We start from the raw sequence: 18,261 nt of genomic DNA on the forward strand, positions 1-18,261 counted from the left end.
GCTGCCTTGTGCAAGGCAAGAAGGTGAAAGAAGGGCACATCAAATGCCCTTATCACAGCCATGATGATAACACAGCTCCACGGTGTAAAAACAAACAAACAGGATATCTAAAAGAGTACACCTAGGACAGCACTCGGCGCTTCAGCAGACACTCCAGCCCCAGTATCTGGGGAAAAAAAAAAAAAGGAAGCTTACAGCTGTTAATCGTATTTTATATGTCAGGTTAACATCCCAAGACTTAAATTCTCAGAACTCCTCTGCTATGTAGCTCTAAATTACTTAGATGTCTAGCAAGGGAGAAGAACAGAGGCAACCACAACTCTGGGATTCACAGTTCCAGTAACTGCTTTTGATTCGTGATCTCAAGTGTATCCTGGAGGTAGCTTTAATGCAGGCTTACAGGGATTATTTTCCCTGAAACAGTAGGGCATCTAGAACGAGTCAGAACTCATATTTGTAGTAGAAAAAAGGTCTGAAAAATTTATGAGTTTAAAAATATTTATTTAACATGAAATTTTGGACTTCACAGGTGTACAAATCTAAGAAAGTTCATCAAATCAAATAAAGATTTATAAACAATGATTACAGCTTCATGGCATGCTTTTATACAGTATTTACACTTTCCTAGTTACAATAGTGAATATGAAGGCTGAAGGAATTGCCTGTTTTTCGGCTTTGGTGGTGCCATAATCCCCAGTTTTCCAACAGTTCCCTGTGTGGCACTAACGCTGTACGACGCTGAGCTGTAGCCAGATGAAGGTGGAGTCTTAGAGTTGGATGGCTTTTTGGTCCTTCGGTACTTGCTGTAACCGCTGCAAGATTTAGAGAGAAATTACAACATTGTGTGTCAAACGTTTGATTTACTTGCCACATTCCCTACCCGTGGTGTATTTATACAGTTGCACACCATGTAAGATGTTCTAGACAACTACATTTTTTTGAACCTTTTTTTAAATACACATGGCTGCAAGAATACCTTTGAAATGTAAATTTAGTGTAGCTGTTGCTCTGACATCTGCCTAAGGGCAAGAAGCAGCCTGAAATATGAACACAGAATGCTAAACCGACCTAACTCCTATTAATCTAATTAGAGTATCAACATTAAATGACACTTCAGGGTCAGCATTTAATTACTAATATTTTAGGTAGATGGGAAGATGGAAAGCAAAGGAATAAAACATACTGAGCTGGAACTGCTATTTCCTAAAAAAAAAAAAAAAAAAAAAAAAAAAAAAAGACAGAAAAAAGCAAGGAAAAGCTGAGCTGCCTTAGAAGCTCAAGACCAACCAGGATCCTGGACTCAAACATGTGACATTCAGTGCTAAATTCTGAATTAACAAAGGACTGCAAGCCAATTTTCCAACACTTAACATGTCCATTTTACCACTGACACTGCTCTAGGAGTTTTGAAAGAACTACCATTATATTTTAGCTTATTCTGGAAAGCAAGCAACGTAAATTCTTTGCTGACAAGCTGTGAAATACCTTAAAACACTTCTTTGTAACAGAAGTGTAAAATAAAGTTTTAAACAGGTGTTCTTCATATAGACTCCGTTAAGTTGCCAACTATGCTTCCTTTTGTGCATGATACCATAAACTATGTTACCACTGTGAATTTGCATAGATTTAAGAATAACAGAAGCAAGGCTATATTTGCACTTCACAACCAGCCCAGCAGGATAAGGCAAGAAAGCTCCACGCTTTCAGAGCTTGTACTGCATGGAGAAAATGGTCAAGCCAATTAAGAAAAAAATAAAGCTGAAGTTTGGTTCCAGTGCAGTCACATAGTCTAATTACAGGTGAATGTTAGTATGAAGGTACATTGAGAACGTACCTCTACTTTGCCCTGCATACTGAGATTTCAGACAGTGGAAAGGGACATCATAAAATTATGGCTTATTTTTGCAGCAAATTCTGCTCCTGCTATAAGCTTGACACGTTAGTTTGAGGAATACCAATACCCCACCACAGAAATGGCAAAGGTAAGCAAGAGCACGTTGGCAGTAGCAGAAGCAGTGTAGTGGTACACCCCCTGCTGAGAAGCCTGAAACTGATATTGAATTAATTTTTAAAGTCTAGTATTTGATTGACTAACATACATAAACCCATACAATTACTTAAGAAAATGCACTAGGACAACAGTGCAGTTCTGGGATCATCATCATCTCAGGAAAAAAAAAAGTTAAACTGATCCCAAGCAACATACCCTTTGGGACGAAACTGCTGGCTACCAGCACTGCTTGTCTTTTTCTTCTTGGATTCTCTGAAGTTTGGCGGCCTTTTCCTTTTCCTTCTTTGGTTTGCGTTATTGCAAAAATAGCTTGAGGTTGTAACTACATCTCCTGCTTCTTCCTCACTCTCAGGTGTGCCAGTACTCCCCGCAGCTGTGTCCACACTTTGGCAGGCAGCATCTTCTGCAGACAGACAATGAATTAAAACTAATGAAATCAAAACATTGCCTGGGGCAGCCAGAACTGTCAGCTACAGCACGCTATTTGTGCCAAACTTCTGTCCTTGCCATTCAAATACTCCTTGCACCACAGTCCTCCTGGTGATGCTCCAGGCTCAGCTAGAGGCATTTCTTAGGTTGTTGTAAAGCACAGACAGACAGAAGGAAGTTTTGGTTTACTTCATCATGATTTAAAAAAAAAAAAAAAAAAAAAAAAAAAAAAAAAAAAAAAGCTTGGCTTTTTTTCTAAACTATTTTGGTAGCACTGAGCTTTCTGCCTTTACACTCTCTTCCATAATTTTTTCCAGCTGACACAGGGAATATACCATAAATAATACACTCAAATACAGCACTTGTTTTTAAAACAGCACCAGGAGACACTGAAAGGCTCAGACAGCTGAGAGTTCCTCCTCAATCAGTTGTAAGCAAGAAGGACATGATTCTTTGCACAGGCAGTCAAATGAAACACTTAAGTGAGGTTTGTAGACATGAATTTATTCACATTGCAGCATATGAAAACACAGCCTCCTTAAACATAACTAAGGATCACTTTTAAACTGATGGCCAAGATATATAAAATATTCTAATTACAACAGAGGCTACGCTATGCTCACATGACACTGCCACGTTTACCAGTCTCATGGCTTAGTTCTCCACTGAGCTGAACTCTGTGCATAAGGTTAAGAGCTGTAAAAGGGTCTGTAAAATACTAGCATACTGACTTGCTAGTTTTTTTTTTTTTTTTTTTTTTTGCCCCCTCCATCTAGTTTTGAAAGTTCTTCACATTTCAGCAGGAGCTAGCAACTGCAGACTTGGACTTACTGATCTCAGTTACTGTGAAAACTAAAAGGCAGTTGTTACTGATGGTCTGCCAGGCTACAGCACTACCCAGTACATTGTAGATTCAGATGGAAAAATATGCGGGGGGGGGGGGCAAGATTTTTAACCTGAATGCCCTGAAGTCTCTGTCTAAGTACATTACATAAACCCCAATAACTAACAGGGAAGGAGTGCAGCAGTATGCTTAGACTGAAAAAGGGAAAGACTTTCAGAACTATGCTGAATTTAACCAGTGAGAAGATCTTTGCATGTTCTGAGAACGTGAAATTGCTCCCTTTTTCACTGAACTCGAAGAAACAGTGATTGTGTTTAAAACCAGGTGACTTTTCAGGGGAACTTTTATACAGAGAAGGAGGGAAAAGGAATATATAGGAGCCCACACACTTAGTGCAAAGAATACCAAACCTGGTACAGTCCATTCAGAGTACTTATCCATCACTTTAATTATTTCTGCGCCGTATTTTTCCAGTTTATCTTCAGTGACACCATCTATCTGCAGCAAAACCTCCACATCAGAAGACAAGGTTTCTGTAACGTAACAAAGCACCAGTTAGACACAGCAAAGTAACTTTTTAATGCAGATCACAGTAGAACATTCTGGAGAAAATCCATTCCTTTTCGTGCCACGGTGCCCACTAATTCCCCAGGGAAGCAAACCTTTTTTTCTACACATATTTACTTCTAGCTGGTTAGTACACCCCAGGGGAATCTATGCTGCATATGCTACTTGCATGGGATTCACTCAGCTGCGTATAGGCAAACTGTCTCTCTCCAAACTTTAGGAAACTAGATTTTCCCTCAGAAAAGGCTGCAGTTGCACATGCAGCCTACTGCCTACAGGGGGTTAACAACCAGTTGACATTACCTGCTATTTTCTTTAAAGTTGAAGTACTGAAAATATTGAAGTAATGCACATCAAAGACTTTCCCAAGAGTTTTGCATGTATCTGTAAGTTCGCTGAGGCACTTTTTAACCATCTCTTCCCGCTGTGACATTTTTGTCACAGAAGCCCTTTGTCTTCTAATGGCACTGGCACTTTCCGTTTCATGAAATTCCACCTGTTAAGATAAGCCGATCGATACCTTCTGTCAGGGGAGCTGCTGCAGAGCAGTAATTAGAGCATAGATTGATGACACAGAAGAAGAGTGAAAGAAACCAAAAGTATTCTCTGATGGACCAAAAAAAGCTGTTTACCCAGTACACATTTTTAAAGTGATCTTTTTTACAGGCCAGTTGATAAAGCACCCATTCTCAACCACCTGTAAGTTTCTTCTACAAAGAACAAGCAAAGCAAGTCTACACAACGCAGGAAAAAGCCCTGTGAAAGCAATACACAGCTAGCTTTAAACAGAGGTCACTAGGTCTATTGCTGAGGGCTCTCCTCTTCTCCAAACACAGCACTAATGCAGAGGAGGCACTGCCTCAAGCAATTCTGAGACTGGTTTCATGACCTTCTTGGAGGAGTGCATTTTCTTTCAGAGAGCATCAATGGCTGGAAAAAAATAGAGCATAAAATGCAGAATAAAGTAGTGCTGTTCCTTTTTTTTTTTTTTTTTGTCTCCTTTGCTAGCACTTCCTGTGTTGGTCAGAATCACAGAATGGCAGAGGTTGGAAGGGACCTCTGGAGGTCACCTGGGCCAGTCCTCAAGCTCAAAGAGGGCCAACAGGAGCAGCTTGCCCTGGACCACATCCCCCTGACTTCTGTAGGTCTTCAACAAGGAGACTTCACAAGCTTTCTGGGCAACCCATTCCCCTACTCAGTCACCTGCCCAGTAAGGAAGTGCTTCCTGATGATTAGACGGAACCTCTCGTGTTTCTGTTTGTACCTACTGCCTCCTCCTGGCACTGGGCCCTACTGAGAAGAGCCTGGCTCTGTCCTTTTTGCACCCTCCCTTCTGGTATAGACATTAATATGATCCCTTCTGAGCCTCCTCTTCTCCAGGCTGAACAGTCCCAGAATCTTGCATTCTTGTCATGATGGAATCAAGCAGAATGAGAATGAACAGGAAGATTTAACCCTCTCCAGTACTCTCAAACTCACCTTTTGCTTCATGACATTACAATTAGAACACTGGACTGCAAGTCATGATTGTCAGATTCTGCTCCATGAATTTACTAAAGATCAGTAACTGTACTTCAGTGGGTACTCAAACTATGTTAAAAAAAAATCACAAGGTATATGCTGCACAAAAACTGCAGCATATTCCTTAAAACAGTATGTTCAAGGGAAAAAGAATGTTGCTCACCTGCAGTGATCCGTTTAGCACAGCCTGTGCTCGCTCTCCTAGAATTACATAAGCTACAGCTTGGTCATTAGCTGTAATATACAAGTCTTCATCCAGAATCTTGTCCAATACCAGTTTTCTAAATAGTCTTTCCACATTATGCCTTGAGTACGCAGCCCCGTTCCCGAATATTCCAGACTGAATCTTCGCACTCTTTGTACCTGTGCAACAGAAGGCAGAGGATTAGCCTGCAATTAGAGCGCCTTCACAGGCATGTGCTTATAAACTCATTGAAGACTCCCAAGAGTATTCCGTGGTTTGAGCACGTACGCACACACACAGCATGCAAGGACCAGAAAGTCCAAGCACCAGCAGAAAACTAATATCGCTATAGCAACCTGAAAGAGATTAAAGCTTTAGTCTCGTTTATTTTCAATCATTTAACCATCAAGAGGTTCCTGGGAAGAATAATTTTGCCAAATATATATTATTTTAAACCACTGCTGGTATTACAAAGACCTCGTGATCATCAGGAGTTTATGCACTGTGTGTATTTAGGTCTTGTTTCTGGGAAAACAATACTTACCTAAGAAAATGTCTACCATCATATTCAGTGTGTATCTTCCAGAACCTGCATTTCTCTTTGCATTCATTCCTCTCATTTGTCCGCAATGTTGCTGTACAAATCTTATAATGCTTTTCACTTCCTCGGTTACATTTCTTGATTTGTAATCCTATTAAAATAGACTTGATTAGGAAACAACCAGATGTGGTTCTATCCTCATGCAGATTGTGTCACTGACAATCTTGTTGTCACTATTGAGCTTTTTCTAGTCATGAATTCATTTTGTCCCAAACACAGAAATAGTGATTTGCTAGTTAGTACAGCTACAGTGATGGAGTATAGGCATAGGTTAGATATAGCTCTGAAAAATGCAAGACAAGAGACATACCAGCTGACTGTATGTAGCCTTTAGTGTGTTAACTCTATACAAGGAGCTGCAAGATTGCTGAGTCAGTACCAATGATCAAGGTAAATTGTTTGCAAAGCATTCCTGTAATTTTTTGCTGCCATGCACTAGAGCTTATGCTTCCTACACACATTAAAATGAGAAGGCTGGACAAAATAGGCATTATTCTAGTCAATTTTTGGTACAATCACAGACATTGTTTTCTATGATTCTATGTATAGGGTAATGCTACAAACATTGGCTTGAGAAGCAACATCATCAGGTATAGCCATCATAGCCACTGATAGCCAACATCAGAGCCATTCCAGTTGATGTTATATTAGTTCCTGTCTCCAATAAGCACAGTGGCCAAAAAGCAACACTAAGGGACATCTTTATACCTCGCTAGTCAACCCAGGCTGAAACATACATAGCATAAGCGCGCAGATAGTTTTGTAATTATACTCTCATTTAAACCCTGAAAATAATTCATAGCACTCAGCATCACAAAACCACAAGAAATCTTACTCATTTTCTCTATTTACCTTCCCAAGTGTAATGCTACCGTTATTCAAATGCAGCAAAATACAAGATCAGTTTAACAGCACTGTAAATAAGAACAGATTTTTACCTTCTTTCTACTGCAGTTATCACAAATTACTTCTGGGTGATCTTTACAAAAGTTTGGGTTAAAATTAGTTTCCCCGAAGTAGGCCAACAGCTGAATTCTCCGGCAATCAACTACGTTCTCACAGTAATGAACCATACTGTACAGGTTGTTAAAGTGGGTTTCTCTCGTGTGACTGTTTCCATCTTTCTCCACTGAAATGCAATAAGTTCAATCATATTTATTTTATCTTCACTTCTGTCTTTTTACATATTATCAGATAGACAAAAAAACAAAACATAATATTCTGTTGCTTAAAAAAGGACAAGTAGTTTAGTACAGAACTAACCTAGACCAGATTTTACCTCTCAAGCTTTAAAGAATGGAGAAAAATTTATAATGATAAAAATCAAGAGATAAATACGTATAAAGAAAAATGGCTTTGACTAGAACTAAGCGTAAGTAATAAAAATCTTTCACTACAGAAAATCATTCAGGTAAATAATAAAACAAAGGTGCACAGTTCTCCCATCTTTGCAATGCCATACACCATCTCACTTTTAAGTGAGAAAATAACTCAGCCTAACTGAAACAGAAACCAGCAACTAAGTGACTTCTTTACTATTGTCTCAATTAAGCTCCAAATAAAAAAAAAATCACTTACTTAGTATTAGTCTTCTAAGTCTGGTTACATCACTGTAGCTGTAGAAGAGCAGACAGTGAGACATTTCACCATCTCGTCCAGCCCTGCCAGACTCCTGATAGTAACCTTCTACAGATTTAGGAAGGGAAGCATGGATAACATAGCGTACATCAGGTTTATCTATGCCCATTCCAAAGGCAATTGTTGCACATATAACCTAGAAGAAATCACACTTTGTTATGCAGAGTTACGAAAATCACTCGTGCAGTACTCTGCACCAAAAATAGGCATGTTATCAGGCTTATGAAATTATGCAGAACAGAGAATTTCAATTGGAACCCTGCAAGACAAGTACAGAACAGAAGAAGTCTCTCTCTTCTTCTTTTAGAAGACCCTTTTGCCATAGAGGGAAAACTCCAAATTTGAGAATCTCAAAATACAATTCAGCAAGTGTACCTAGGACTGTTTCAGAAGCCTTGCACAGCTCAGTTCCTTATTCCCAGAGTATCATACCTTGGTGCAGTACCGCGGTCTTTGATTTGTAAAAGTCACAATGAAAAGACGACTGACATGTTTGGACTGCTCTCTTATGATCAGTTATTTAACCCTGCATCTGATTTTGCAATAATGTTACACAACTTTGTTTTCCTTTACTAGGCCAAGAGCAATACAAGTGTTCTAAATTCTTCCTTCCGCTAAATACTTTCCTCTAAATACTTCCTTCCCCTCCGCCTTCCCCAGCTGCTTTTCTTTTACCTGGCATCCATCCTGATTAATCCATTTCTTTTGCACAAGATCTCTGTTGGAGTCAGTGAGGCCAGCATGATAGGCAAGTGCAGAAAGACCTTCCTTCTGCAGAATGGCTGCAGTTGTGTCACACTCGTGACGGGAAAGGCAGTAAATTATTCCAGAGTCATCTGCGAATATAAGAGATGTGCTAGAATAAAGCAGGTGATAGGGAACAAAGCTGTAACAGTCATACCTGTGTCAGAGAAAATACCGCATTACACTTACATTGATTCCAATAGGGGAAAAATGGGTAACTGCTCAAAAAAGCAAAGTTTGTTAATATCAGATGGTTTAGTTAGTTTCTCCTCATTCAGTTCCTCACTTGTTTACTAGGTTACATCACTAGAGAAGCTATGAAGGGAGCTTCATGTAGTCAGCTTCCAACAGCAGGAGAAGCAGGACTCCAAAATGACAGCAGAGACAGATATGGCTCACAAAAGATATGATTAAGGGGAACCACAGATAAGCACAGACAAACAGAATTAAACTATTAAAACTGTATGGGTATTAGATGACACTAAAAGGTATGGCAACCTCCAGATAGATTACTCAGAGCACTACCATAATTTCCTTTTTCGTCTTATCTTGAACTCTCAGGTTTAGGATGTCTGTAAATCTGATTCTCATTATCAGCAGTATTTTTCCTCCTACTTGTTGTTTCTGTAAATGTACGAGTAGCCTGAAAAACGCACAAGGCTTTTTTTTTTTTTTTTTTAAACTATATATATTGTATTGTAAAGGCAGGAAAAGCTTTTATAAAGTAGTTCATAAAAATGCATAGGAGCACACAACATTGCTCAGTACTCACGCGGATGATATTTTTTAATCCATTCCAAGCAATCCATTGCCACCCTCTTTGGCTTCTTGGGCAATACATCGTATTTCAAGTTATGCCTGTTGAAGCTCATTGTAAACCTAAAAACAAGACATCTTATTGGTACTCACCAGTTGTATGAGTGCAGTAGTCCATTCAACAAGCTAGGAATTGACTGGAATGTCTCAAATTCAAGTAACTACTACTAGTCCTGTGTTACCTGCACAGGAATTACTGTTCCACTATCCTCACATCACTCACACTTTGGGTCTAAAATTTCTGTTTTCTGTTAAAATTTCCATGGCTGGAAAATAAAGAAAGCTACATTGCACTGTGGAAGTCAGCATGGAAAAAATGCTTGTCATTCTAACATTCATACAGATTTCTAATTTATTTGTTTTTAAAGTCAACAAAACAGTATTTCTAAAATTAAAAAAAAATAATAATAAAACAGAGTGCTTTACTTTTCCATCAGGTACACTGAAAATGTTAAAATGTGATCCCCACCCAATAGTAACTCATAATCTAAGTTACTGTCAATGTTAACTAAAAAGCACTTCCTGCTTCTGGTTTTTCCACCACTCCCATGAAATGCACTCTAACATGTAGCTTGCACACTTACAGCTTCCTTAATCAAGCAAGGAAGAGTTTGGCAAGATTTATTATTATTAAAATAATCTGCATTTAAGTCTGATTAAATGAGAACATGTGCACGGAATTTAATCTGATACATCTACGTAAGTGTCCCAGATGGACCTCTAACGCATTTCTCACTTTCCTAAGTTTTCCATTCAAATGTTCTGCAGCTCAAATTGTTTCAATAAACTGCTGGACAACTTACACTTGTGGTCTTAGCATCTCAAGCTGATTCTGGATATCCTTTTGTACTCTTGGGTTAGCAGTGGCAGTCAGAGCCATCATAGGAACAGAGCGAAATTTCTTGCGGAGCATGTTCAGGCGTTTGTAGTCTTTTCGAAAATCGTGACCCCACTTGTTAAAAAAACAAAATTGAAAAATAACTGAGTATGATGCCCCATCTAAGTTTTTGCCTTTGTGAAAAACAAATCAAGGTTTTCACCTGGCTGACACAGTGGGCCTCATCAATGACAAAACGTGCTAGGAGTTTCCGGTTGTAAAGATTTTCCAGGGCTGCCATCAGTCGGTTGCTTGCACAGACCTAGGTAAACACCCACCAGAGGCATTAGAAAGGAAACAAAGCCAAGTGTCACCCTAGCTAAGACTGCAGAAACAGTTGTTCTGTACTGCAAAGTTCATCTGGACTGCACAGGTAAAGCCTGAAGGCATAAAGGTGATGGCGATCACCTTTATTTTAATTGACAATGAAGCAGCTGATGTGGGATTGCCATAAAGCTCTAGGATCAGCTACCCAGAGGTCCAATAATCTGATTGAATTTAAATGACTTATGTCATAGAAGACAGGGAAAGGCAAAGCTGTAGGAAGAAACATTAAGCACACTAAGTAGTTCCCTCTGGCAATGCTCTTGTGGAACACCATTTCTAAAGGCAGCATACAGTTAACTACAAGACGGGCTTTTGATGGTCACCTGCCAGCTTGGTAGTTACATGTTTCTACCCTGTAGTACCACGTTCAGAGTAGCCTAGATTCCGACAGCCACTAGTACATGCTATGATATATTGAAGATGCTACACACAGTGTTTTTGCTTTAAGAGTTTAAATTTTGCAGACGTTACACTCAGTTTTCATTCTTGGTTAATTACTGACTGAACTTAGTTGCATCCATGTAGAGACTTACTAAGTTCTATTAAAAATATTTCACTTTTTTTTTTTTTTTTCCAAGAAGCCTACTCTAAGTTCTATGTTTCCCTTTTATTCTTACAGCAATCCTCCTCTTGTTGCCTCCAGGACTTTACAATTCGGATTGAGTACAAACCTTCTCAGGGGTGACATACAGAAGTTTTATTACAGGATCTTTTTTTGACAATTGCATATATATGTTCGAAGCATCAGTATCTGTTCTATCACCAGTCAAGTATGTTGCAGCGATCTGTAAAAAATAAATATTAGGTTTTAATATGTGCAAAATGAAAGTATCCTCAAATGCTAGTCCTATAACTGGTTATAAAGCAGGTAAAAAGTATATCCATTTACTACCCTTAGGGAACATTACACAAGAAAGCATTGAAAGTGTTTTTACAGACCGCATTTGAATCCCTGCTGTACAGGAGCCATTGCATAATCTTTCTGATGATAAAGCCAAAAAATCATAAACCAAATTCTATTCTATCCAGAAATGATTAGCATCCTCAGAACCCTCATACCTCAGGAATTGTTAGTGCTCGCTTCTTCTACAGTCCCAGCCTACTTCTATTTACTTGTCTAAACACTACACTTAGAATCTGAGAATCAGATGCATCTTCTTGAAAACTAAGCTTCAACAACAAATACATGAACATCAACAAATTGATGAGGTAGACTGCACACATCCTAGTTCATCTAATGTAGTCTTCCTAGACAACTTTAACAGGTGTGCCTTCACAGCTTACATTAATTATTTTTTGTAGTTTATATCTGAGACATACAAGATTTATTGAAACATTTCAGATTTCTAGTCCACTTATCTGCAGTTTAATTAAATAACTTGTTTGAACTTACATCTAAAGTATTCAGCTTCTGAACTTGATCTATTATCAGCGATCTCAGCGGAGAAATAACAATAGTGACTCCAGCAGAGACACAAGCAGGTAATTGGTAGCACAAACTTTTACCACCACCTGTAAGAATTAAACAGTATGCAACAAGTATTAGGTATCAAGAGGAAAGGGAGACAGGGCAGAGAAAGAGCAGAAGAAAATAGCACTGTTTCTTACTTTGCATTTAACAGTGCTTTAAGAAACAAACTTTTACCAATGAGTCCTTAAGATGCTACCTGTAGGTGAAGGAAGAGTTGTCACATGATACCTTATGGAAGAGTGAAATTTAATCACCTTATTCAAAATACCCGAGTGCATTCAGAATTCCAGAAATCCTGTTGCTACAGAATTCGAGCAGCACAATTTAGCAAAACCTCCATAAAGGCACAGAGAAAGAATAGTTTGTCATGAGCCTTCCAAAAGGAATGACAGCTCTTTATTTCTCTAATGCATGTCAGACCTCAAAAGCCCGCAGCCGTGTGATGTTTGTAGATACATACCAGTGGGCATTAGGATGAAACAATCTTCTCCCAGAAGAGCAGCATTGATGGCCTCCAGCTGATTCGTCCGGAAAGTGTGCAAACCAAACTTTCTGTGAAATATAGTCATCATTTCTTCAGAGTGGGAAAATTTCATACCCCTGAAACGTTCTAGTGCGGGGTTATTAACCAGTGGCTCTAGTAGACAGAGAAAATATTCTTAAAATAAGTTCCAATACCAAATTGTACTTTATCTCTTTCAACACAAAACTCCCTCAGTGTAACAGACTGCTTAGCCAACACTTCAACCCTTTAAACCTTCTAAATTAAAAATGTAAATTAATATAAGTAAATGAAAATGCATACAACTAGAATTTAAGGCTGGCTGAAGTATGAATTTTGATTATACACTAATCTCATTTATATTTGTTTTTAAACAAACTTGGCCACAACTGTATAAAATGCATAGTCTTATGCTGTAAAACTTTATCTCTACCATGAAAAACTATTAATATTCTCCCTGTATTTAACTAGTATTAGTTAGAGGCCAGCTGCATCAGCAGCAGAGAAGTGTGCCTATTCAGACAGTGAACGTGCATGACTGAATACACCTCTGCATTTACCTCCCCGTTCCTACAAGAATTGGAAATACTGACCTACACTTGTGCACCAGAGGGGTTAGGTTTACTTCACCAAGTACCCAAATTTTAAATGTTTTCTATAAGCAGCTAAGACTATTGTACAGCTTTAAATTAGCAACTGCAAAGTCATTTGATTAAACCACAGAAGCATTCCAGTTTCCAATTTTAGCAGCTTCATCTCCCCAGCAGTCTGCAACCTACATGGCAAATAAATATTCAAATCTGGCAACACTCTGAGGAGAAAAAGAGAGGAGAAAGATTCTGCAATGTCATCTTTACAAAGAGAAATAAAAACAAATTTCAACACGAACAAAAAGGCACTGATGTCATCTACAGTAAGTTACTTGGTCTTAGACTTAGCATAAATACACACAAATTAAAAAGAAAAAACAGTAATCCTCATTCGCATAAATTTACCTGTTTGGTTCTTTGTTGCCATCAAGAAGCTTGACTTTGGAGCAACAGGATTTGATGCAAGAGAAGATCCTTTGGCTGTGGAGATGATCTTTGAGAGCAAGGATTTGGCAGGTGGCCCTTCCCTGAGCGGCTGATACAATGGCGTAGATGGTGTTTCAGGTGCTGAAACAGTCACTGAATTCTCCTCCCAGCCCTCATCAAAATCATCAATATCAAAGTTATCGAGATCAAAGTCTGGATCATTCGCATCTAAACGCTCTGATGCAGGAGTGCCAGCAGGGGCTTTGCTCAGACCTTTCAGAGCAGTGCTCGTAATGGGCCTCTCTGGAAGATGCCAGTGTTCACCATTTCTCACCACTGTTTTTTCACACCAGCTGTTGTTGAAAGACATCTCTGAGGGATGGCTGAGAGAAGTTCTGTCTTTGCTGTTCAGCTTGGAAGAAGAAAGTTCTGCAGTTTCTAGGCAGATGATCTCCTGAGCAGTTTGCTTTGAAGCATAAGAGGTAGCCAAGTCATCAAGTGTTTGATTATTTTCTGTAGAAAAATTGCTTGAATTAACAGTCCCGGAAAGCGTAGATGAAAGATTTGTAGATTTGGGTGAGTTTCTGACAGAACTCCTGTTAGGGCCAGAACGCGCAGAAGAGTCTTGTTGCACACACGCCTTCCAGTTTCTAGGAAAAGTGGTTTTTGTGCTACTTGTGTTCAAAGTGACAGAACTAGCTAACAATTTTCTCCTGAAAGAGATGGCAAAGGAAGGAAGAATGAAAATGAATATTTAAGTCACAAGCACTGATATATCCCTTTATACAACATACATTAAACATTTTTGTCTCTTCCTTACTATTTAAAATATTAACATATGTTGGTTACATTGTTTTTTTGTCCAACTCAGGATATTATGATTCTATATTTTCAAAATACTTCAAACAAATCTAGGGAAGAGAGAATAATACCAGAATTCAGTTGAACACAATAATTACAAAATAAATACGCGTTCACCACAGGTATTAAAGGAATTCTTAATAGTGAAGAACTGATTCAGGCAGCACAGAGCATAAAGTTCTTAAAGGCACAACCCCAAAGTTAAAGAAGTAAAAAATATGCTTGAAACAAATCATGTTTTTCTGTACTTTCTGAAGATTATCACTGACTACAGTAATAATAGAAAAAAATAGTTTTACCAAGAATGTTTAGAAAAAAGCACTGTTCCAGCCCAATAAAAACACAAACCAAACTGCCAGATCTCAGTATTTTGTCTATGCATAGTGTCACCAAATCATACAGGAGGAGGCAGCCTGTAGTAGCACCGCTCAAATTGAGAGATGACAGATATACAGATACTAGTAGAAGTCACAAATCATTACTGTCAGGGATGGTGAGTCTCACAAGAGAATATTAAATTAATGCCTCAGGTTACAAGAAATCAGGATGACACTTAGCAGATTATATCGCATCACCCTGCTTCTTCAGAAGCACCTGGTGAGAGTTACCTTCCAGAGAAAAGATACAGCACTACCTGTGCCTCAGCTTGAACATGGAATCGGATTCTTTCTTCTGAAACCATTAACAATTCCAGGATTCTGCCAGGAAGTCTTCGGATTTTTTCTAAAACTTTATTTGGTCAGTTATTTAAGGCTTTTTATTAAAAAAACAAAAAAAACTTTCTGTACTGTTTTCAGTGTGATGGAGACACCTACAGGCGTGATATGGTTTCATACAGAACATGGCAATAAGAAATACCATTTATTGAAACGTACCGGAGATCCCTTTGCTGAAGTAGTTCTTTTGCACATGACAGAGACTTCAGCTCATGAATAGGAATGGCATCTACCAGCTTACAAATATCATCCATGACGCTGTAGAGTTCCTGTTCCAAATGCAGGCCTTCATCTGCAAAGTCAGAGCATACTTCAGCAAAGAGTAACACTATTTTTTTTGGCTCTCAGATTACATGGGATACATCAGAGAACAAGAAGTTGCAAACCATCGCCAAAACCTAATGCATAAGATTTTAAATTATTTCACGTACCTGCATCCTCTGCCCTAGGATCACTTTCAGCAACAGGCTGTTTTGCTGTAATCTTCTCAGGCTTAGACTCAATGCCATTAGCTGTTGATCTTCCACCAGTAGGAGATTCTTTGAAAATATTACTAACATTAAAACAAAAAGTCATTAAAATATAGAAATGCATTGGATTTACAGACACCTTACAAAAATCCATAAAAGAACTTTATCTTTTGGACTAGCAGCATTTGAGTATAAAAGAAAAATTTCTCATCTAAGTACCATCAGTAAGCTAACATCTAACTGTTACGTGCCAATTTGTACAGACTCATTTCAATATTTTTATTTCTCTCACTATGACAGGAAAAATCACTCTGCTTTTTCTGAAGCAAAAGCCACATTTGTTACGACCAATGTTTAAGGTGTTTCAGAAGACATTAATAGCAGCTGTCAACTGCTAACCTGCCAAGCAAGAAGTAGTCAAAAACAACTCAAATGGTAACTTTTTAACAAGCACTAGTTTCATATTTTTTTTTGTTAGTTTTAAAAAATCATCCTAACAATAGTCAGCTTTGTCCATTAGGTTTGTTTTACCTAATGCTTTTTACAGACGGTGAGAAGGAAGGCAGCTCTTCTTCAGGGGAAGGCGGAACTACATCTAAGTAATCATCCTCTTCAAGCTCAATGTTTGCTAACAGCTCATTGCTGATCTCATCCACCTCTGGTTGGCTGTTTTTCTCACTGTTGTTTAGCTTCTGGCTTCCACCACTTTTATCATTAGTAGCTGAAAGAGAAGTGTATTGATATTGTTGGGTAACACTGAAAACTCTTTCAAAAACACAATGGAATAGAGGAAAAAACTATTAGCCATATTTCAAAACAACAGATTAATACAGTTTATGACTTTTTAAACAGCAAACAAATAAATAGTCAGAAAACACCATTCAGTGTTAATCAGTTGCATAAAGACATTAATTTCAAAAATAAGGACCAAAAGTTTCAAACAATAACAACTAAGAAACTTAAAACAGAAAAACTAAGTGAAGCAGAGAACCGCCACAGATGCATACTGACTGATGGCCATGAACTTTTTGGTCATAATTGATGTGTGTGTGTTTTCCCCCCCCCCCCCCCCCCATTTGTTTGCTTGTTTTTAAAAATCAACCTAGATCTCTTTTTCTGGTTTGATATTTCTCATTGTTTCATTTAGGCATCAGTTGATTTTAGATCTCTTTTGTTTGAATTATAGATTTATTTATATTTTTTTTTCTCTGTAACATCTCTGCAGGTTACTGGTACTTATTTCTGGAATGGCATCTGGAAAGTCTTGCACCTCCACTGGTAGCATGCTACTTGCTGCTGCTGAGACAGTTCTGCACTATCTGCAACACCGCACATTTACGAAGCACAGTTATCAACATGAAACCCACGTGCCTAAGACCGCTGTCAGATAGGAGCGTGCAGCTCCCTCTGATTTCACCGAGAGCTCACAAATTCTACATTTCTGAAAAATGAAGCCTTGAGGTGTGCAAACACAAACATGTTTCATTCTAGTTCACTGATGCTTTAAAATAGCCTGCTACCTGTGTGAGCCTCTTCCCTCTCATCATCCAAAGTCGTGCCAGCAGCTAAATTCTCCTGAAGATCCTCGCCCACAATCTTGTCGCTGTCACAGTGGACCAAGTCCCCAAGACAGACGACAGAGCCCTGGGATGAGGGCTGCTCTTCCTCGGCGGGAGGCGTTCCTTTGGGCTCCCATGCCCCAGGTTTTGGGGACGCTGTGTCGCCATTCACGGTGCCGGGCAGCTTATCAGCACAGGAGCTCAGTCTCTGGGGAGCCTTGGGGGCGGCCCTCAGGCCTTTGGGGGACAGAAGGGCTGGCTTGGAGAACCGCTTCTCGATGCCCGACAAGTCGAAGTCATCCATGTCGTCCCACTCATCGTCCACCGCCACGGGGGGGGCCCCAAGCGGAGCAGGACCCCCAGCCCGGCCGGGAGCTGCCAGCGGCCTCCTGACAGCCGCGATCACCCCCTCGGCAGGGCGCCGGGGCACCGGGCAGGGACCGGGGCAGAGCGCGGCGGGGGCCGGGCCGCAGCCCCCGACCGTGAGGGGCTCCCCGGGCTTCCTGCGCTGCCCGCCGGCCGGCGCCGCGTTCACGTCCTTGTCCCGCAGCGCCGAGCTCCCGCTGCGCTCCCGGCCGCACGGGGCGGTCCGCTTGAACGTGAAGCCCCTGGAAGAGAGGCGGTGAGGCGGTCAGTCGGCCCGGTCAGTCAGCCCGGCGGCCGCCCCCCGTCACCCCCCCCCGGTACTCACCCAGACCGGCTCCGCGCTGGCGGCGGCTGCTTGCTGAGGGCGCCGCGGGCCGAGTGCAGCTGCAGCTGCTCCCACAGGTTGTTGTGCGGCACGGCCGCCATGGCGGCACCGGGCGGCCCCTCACGGCCCCTCAGGGCCCTGCCGCCGCCCCTCACCTCGCCTCAGCGGGAGCCGCCCCCGCCGCCCGCTCCCGCCACGCCGCGCGCGCCCTTCGCATTGGGCGCGCAGCCGCCGCCCGCCTGCCCATTGGACGGCAGCGCTGCGCCGGAAGTGACGACACGGCCGGGCCGTCTCCATGGCGACGGGACTCGCCCCGCCCGCCGCCCGCCTCCTCCACAAAATGGCGGCGCGGGGTGATGGGTGGGGGGGGGGGAGGTCCCCCGGGTTTTGGGAGCGCCGCGCGGAGCCCCTCGGTC

At 40.6% G+C, this 18,261-nt stretch overlaps 1 protein-coding gene across 1 annotated transcript; it reads right to left on the reverse strand.

The window, feature by feature from the left end:
- Positions 1-541: 541 nt before the first annotated feature.
- Positions 542-18,117, reverse strand: BLM (BLM RecQ like helicase). The gene is made up of 21 exons (XM_082769590.1): positions 17,846-18,117; positions 17,116-17,762; positions 16,127-16,316; positions 15,557-15,678; positions 15,285-15,417; positions 13,528-14,261; positions 12,491-12,667; positions 11,953-12,071; positions 11,231-11,344; positions 10,396-10,494; positions 10,159-10,307; positions 9,312-9,418; positions 8,471-8,631; positions 7,736-7,931; positions 7,096-7,286; positions 6,101-6,248; positions 5,536-5,735; positions 4,155-4,347; positions 3,695-3,817; positions 2,207-2,414; positions 542-812 (listed from the first exon to the last, which is right to left on the reverse strand). The coding sequence occupies exons 1-21, from the start codon at positions 17,944-17,946 to the stop codon at positions 629-631; spliced, it is 4,296 nt and encodes a 1,431-aa protein (XP_082625716.1). The 5' UTR covers positions 17,947-18,117; the 3' UTR covers positions 542-628.
- Between the last annotated feature and the right edge of the window lie 144 nt (positions 18,118-18,261).

This window comes from Aythya marila (genome assembly GCF_965140915.1).
Source record: "Aythya marila genome assembly, chromosome: 11".
NCBI classification, from domain to species: Eukaryota; Metazoa; Chordata; class Aves; order Anseriformes; family Anatidae; genus Aythya; species Aythya marila.

What these genes read in the sequence shown, in the direction of transcription:
- BLM (XM_082769590.1), bottom strand. Translation starts at nt 17,946, where the DNA reads ATGGCGGCCGTGCCGCACAACAACCTGTGGGAGCAGCTGCAGCTGCAC. An exon ending in CCAGCGCGGAGCCGGTCTGG is followed by an intron (nt 17,763 to 17,845) that starts GTGAGTACCGGG and finishes CCTCTCTTCCAG; the next exon opens with GGGCTTCACGTTCAAGCGGA. An exon ending in TGTATGTCACCCCTGAGAAG is followed by an intron (nt 10,495 to 11,230) that starts GTTTGTACTCAA and finishes GTGTTTACCTAG; the next exon opens with GTCTGTGCAAGCAACCGACT.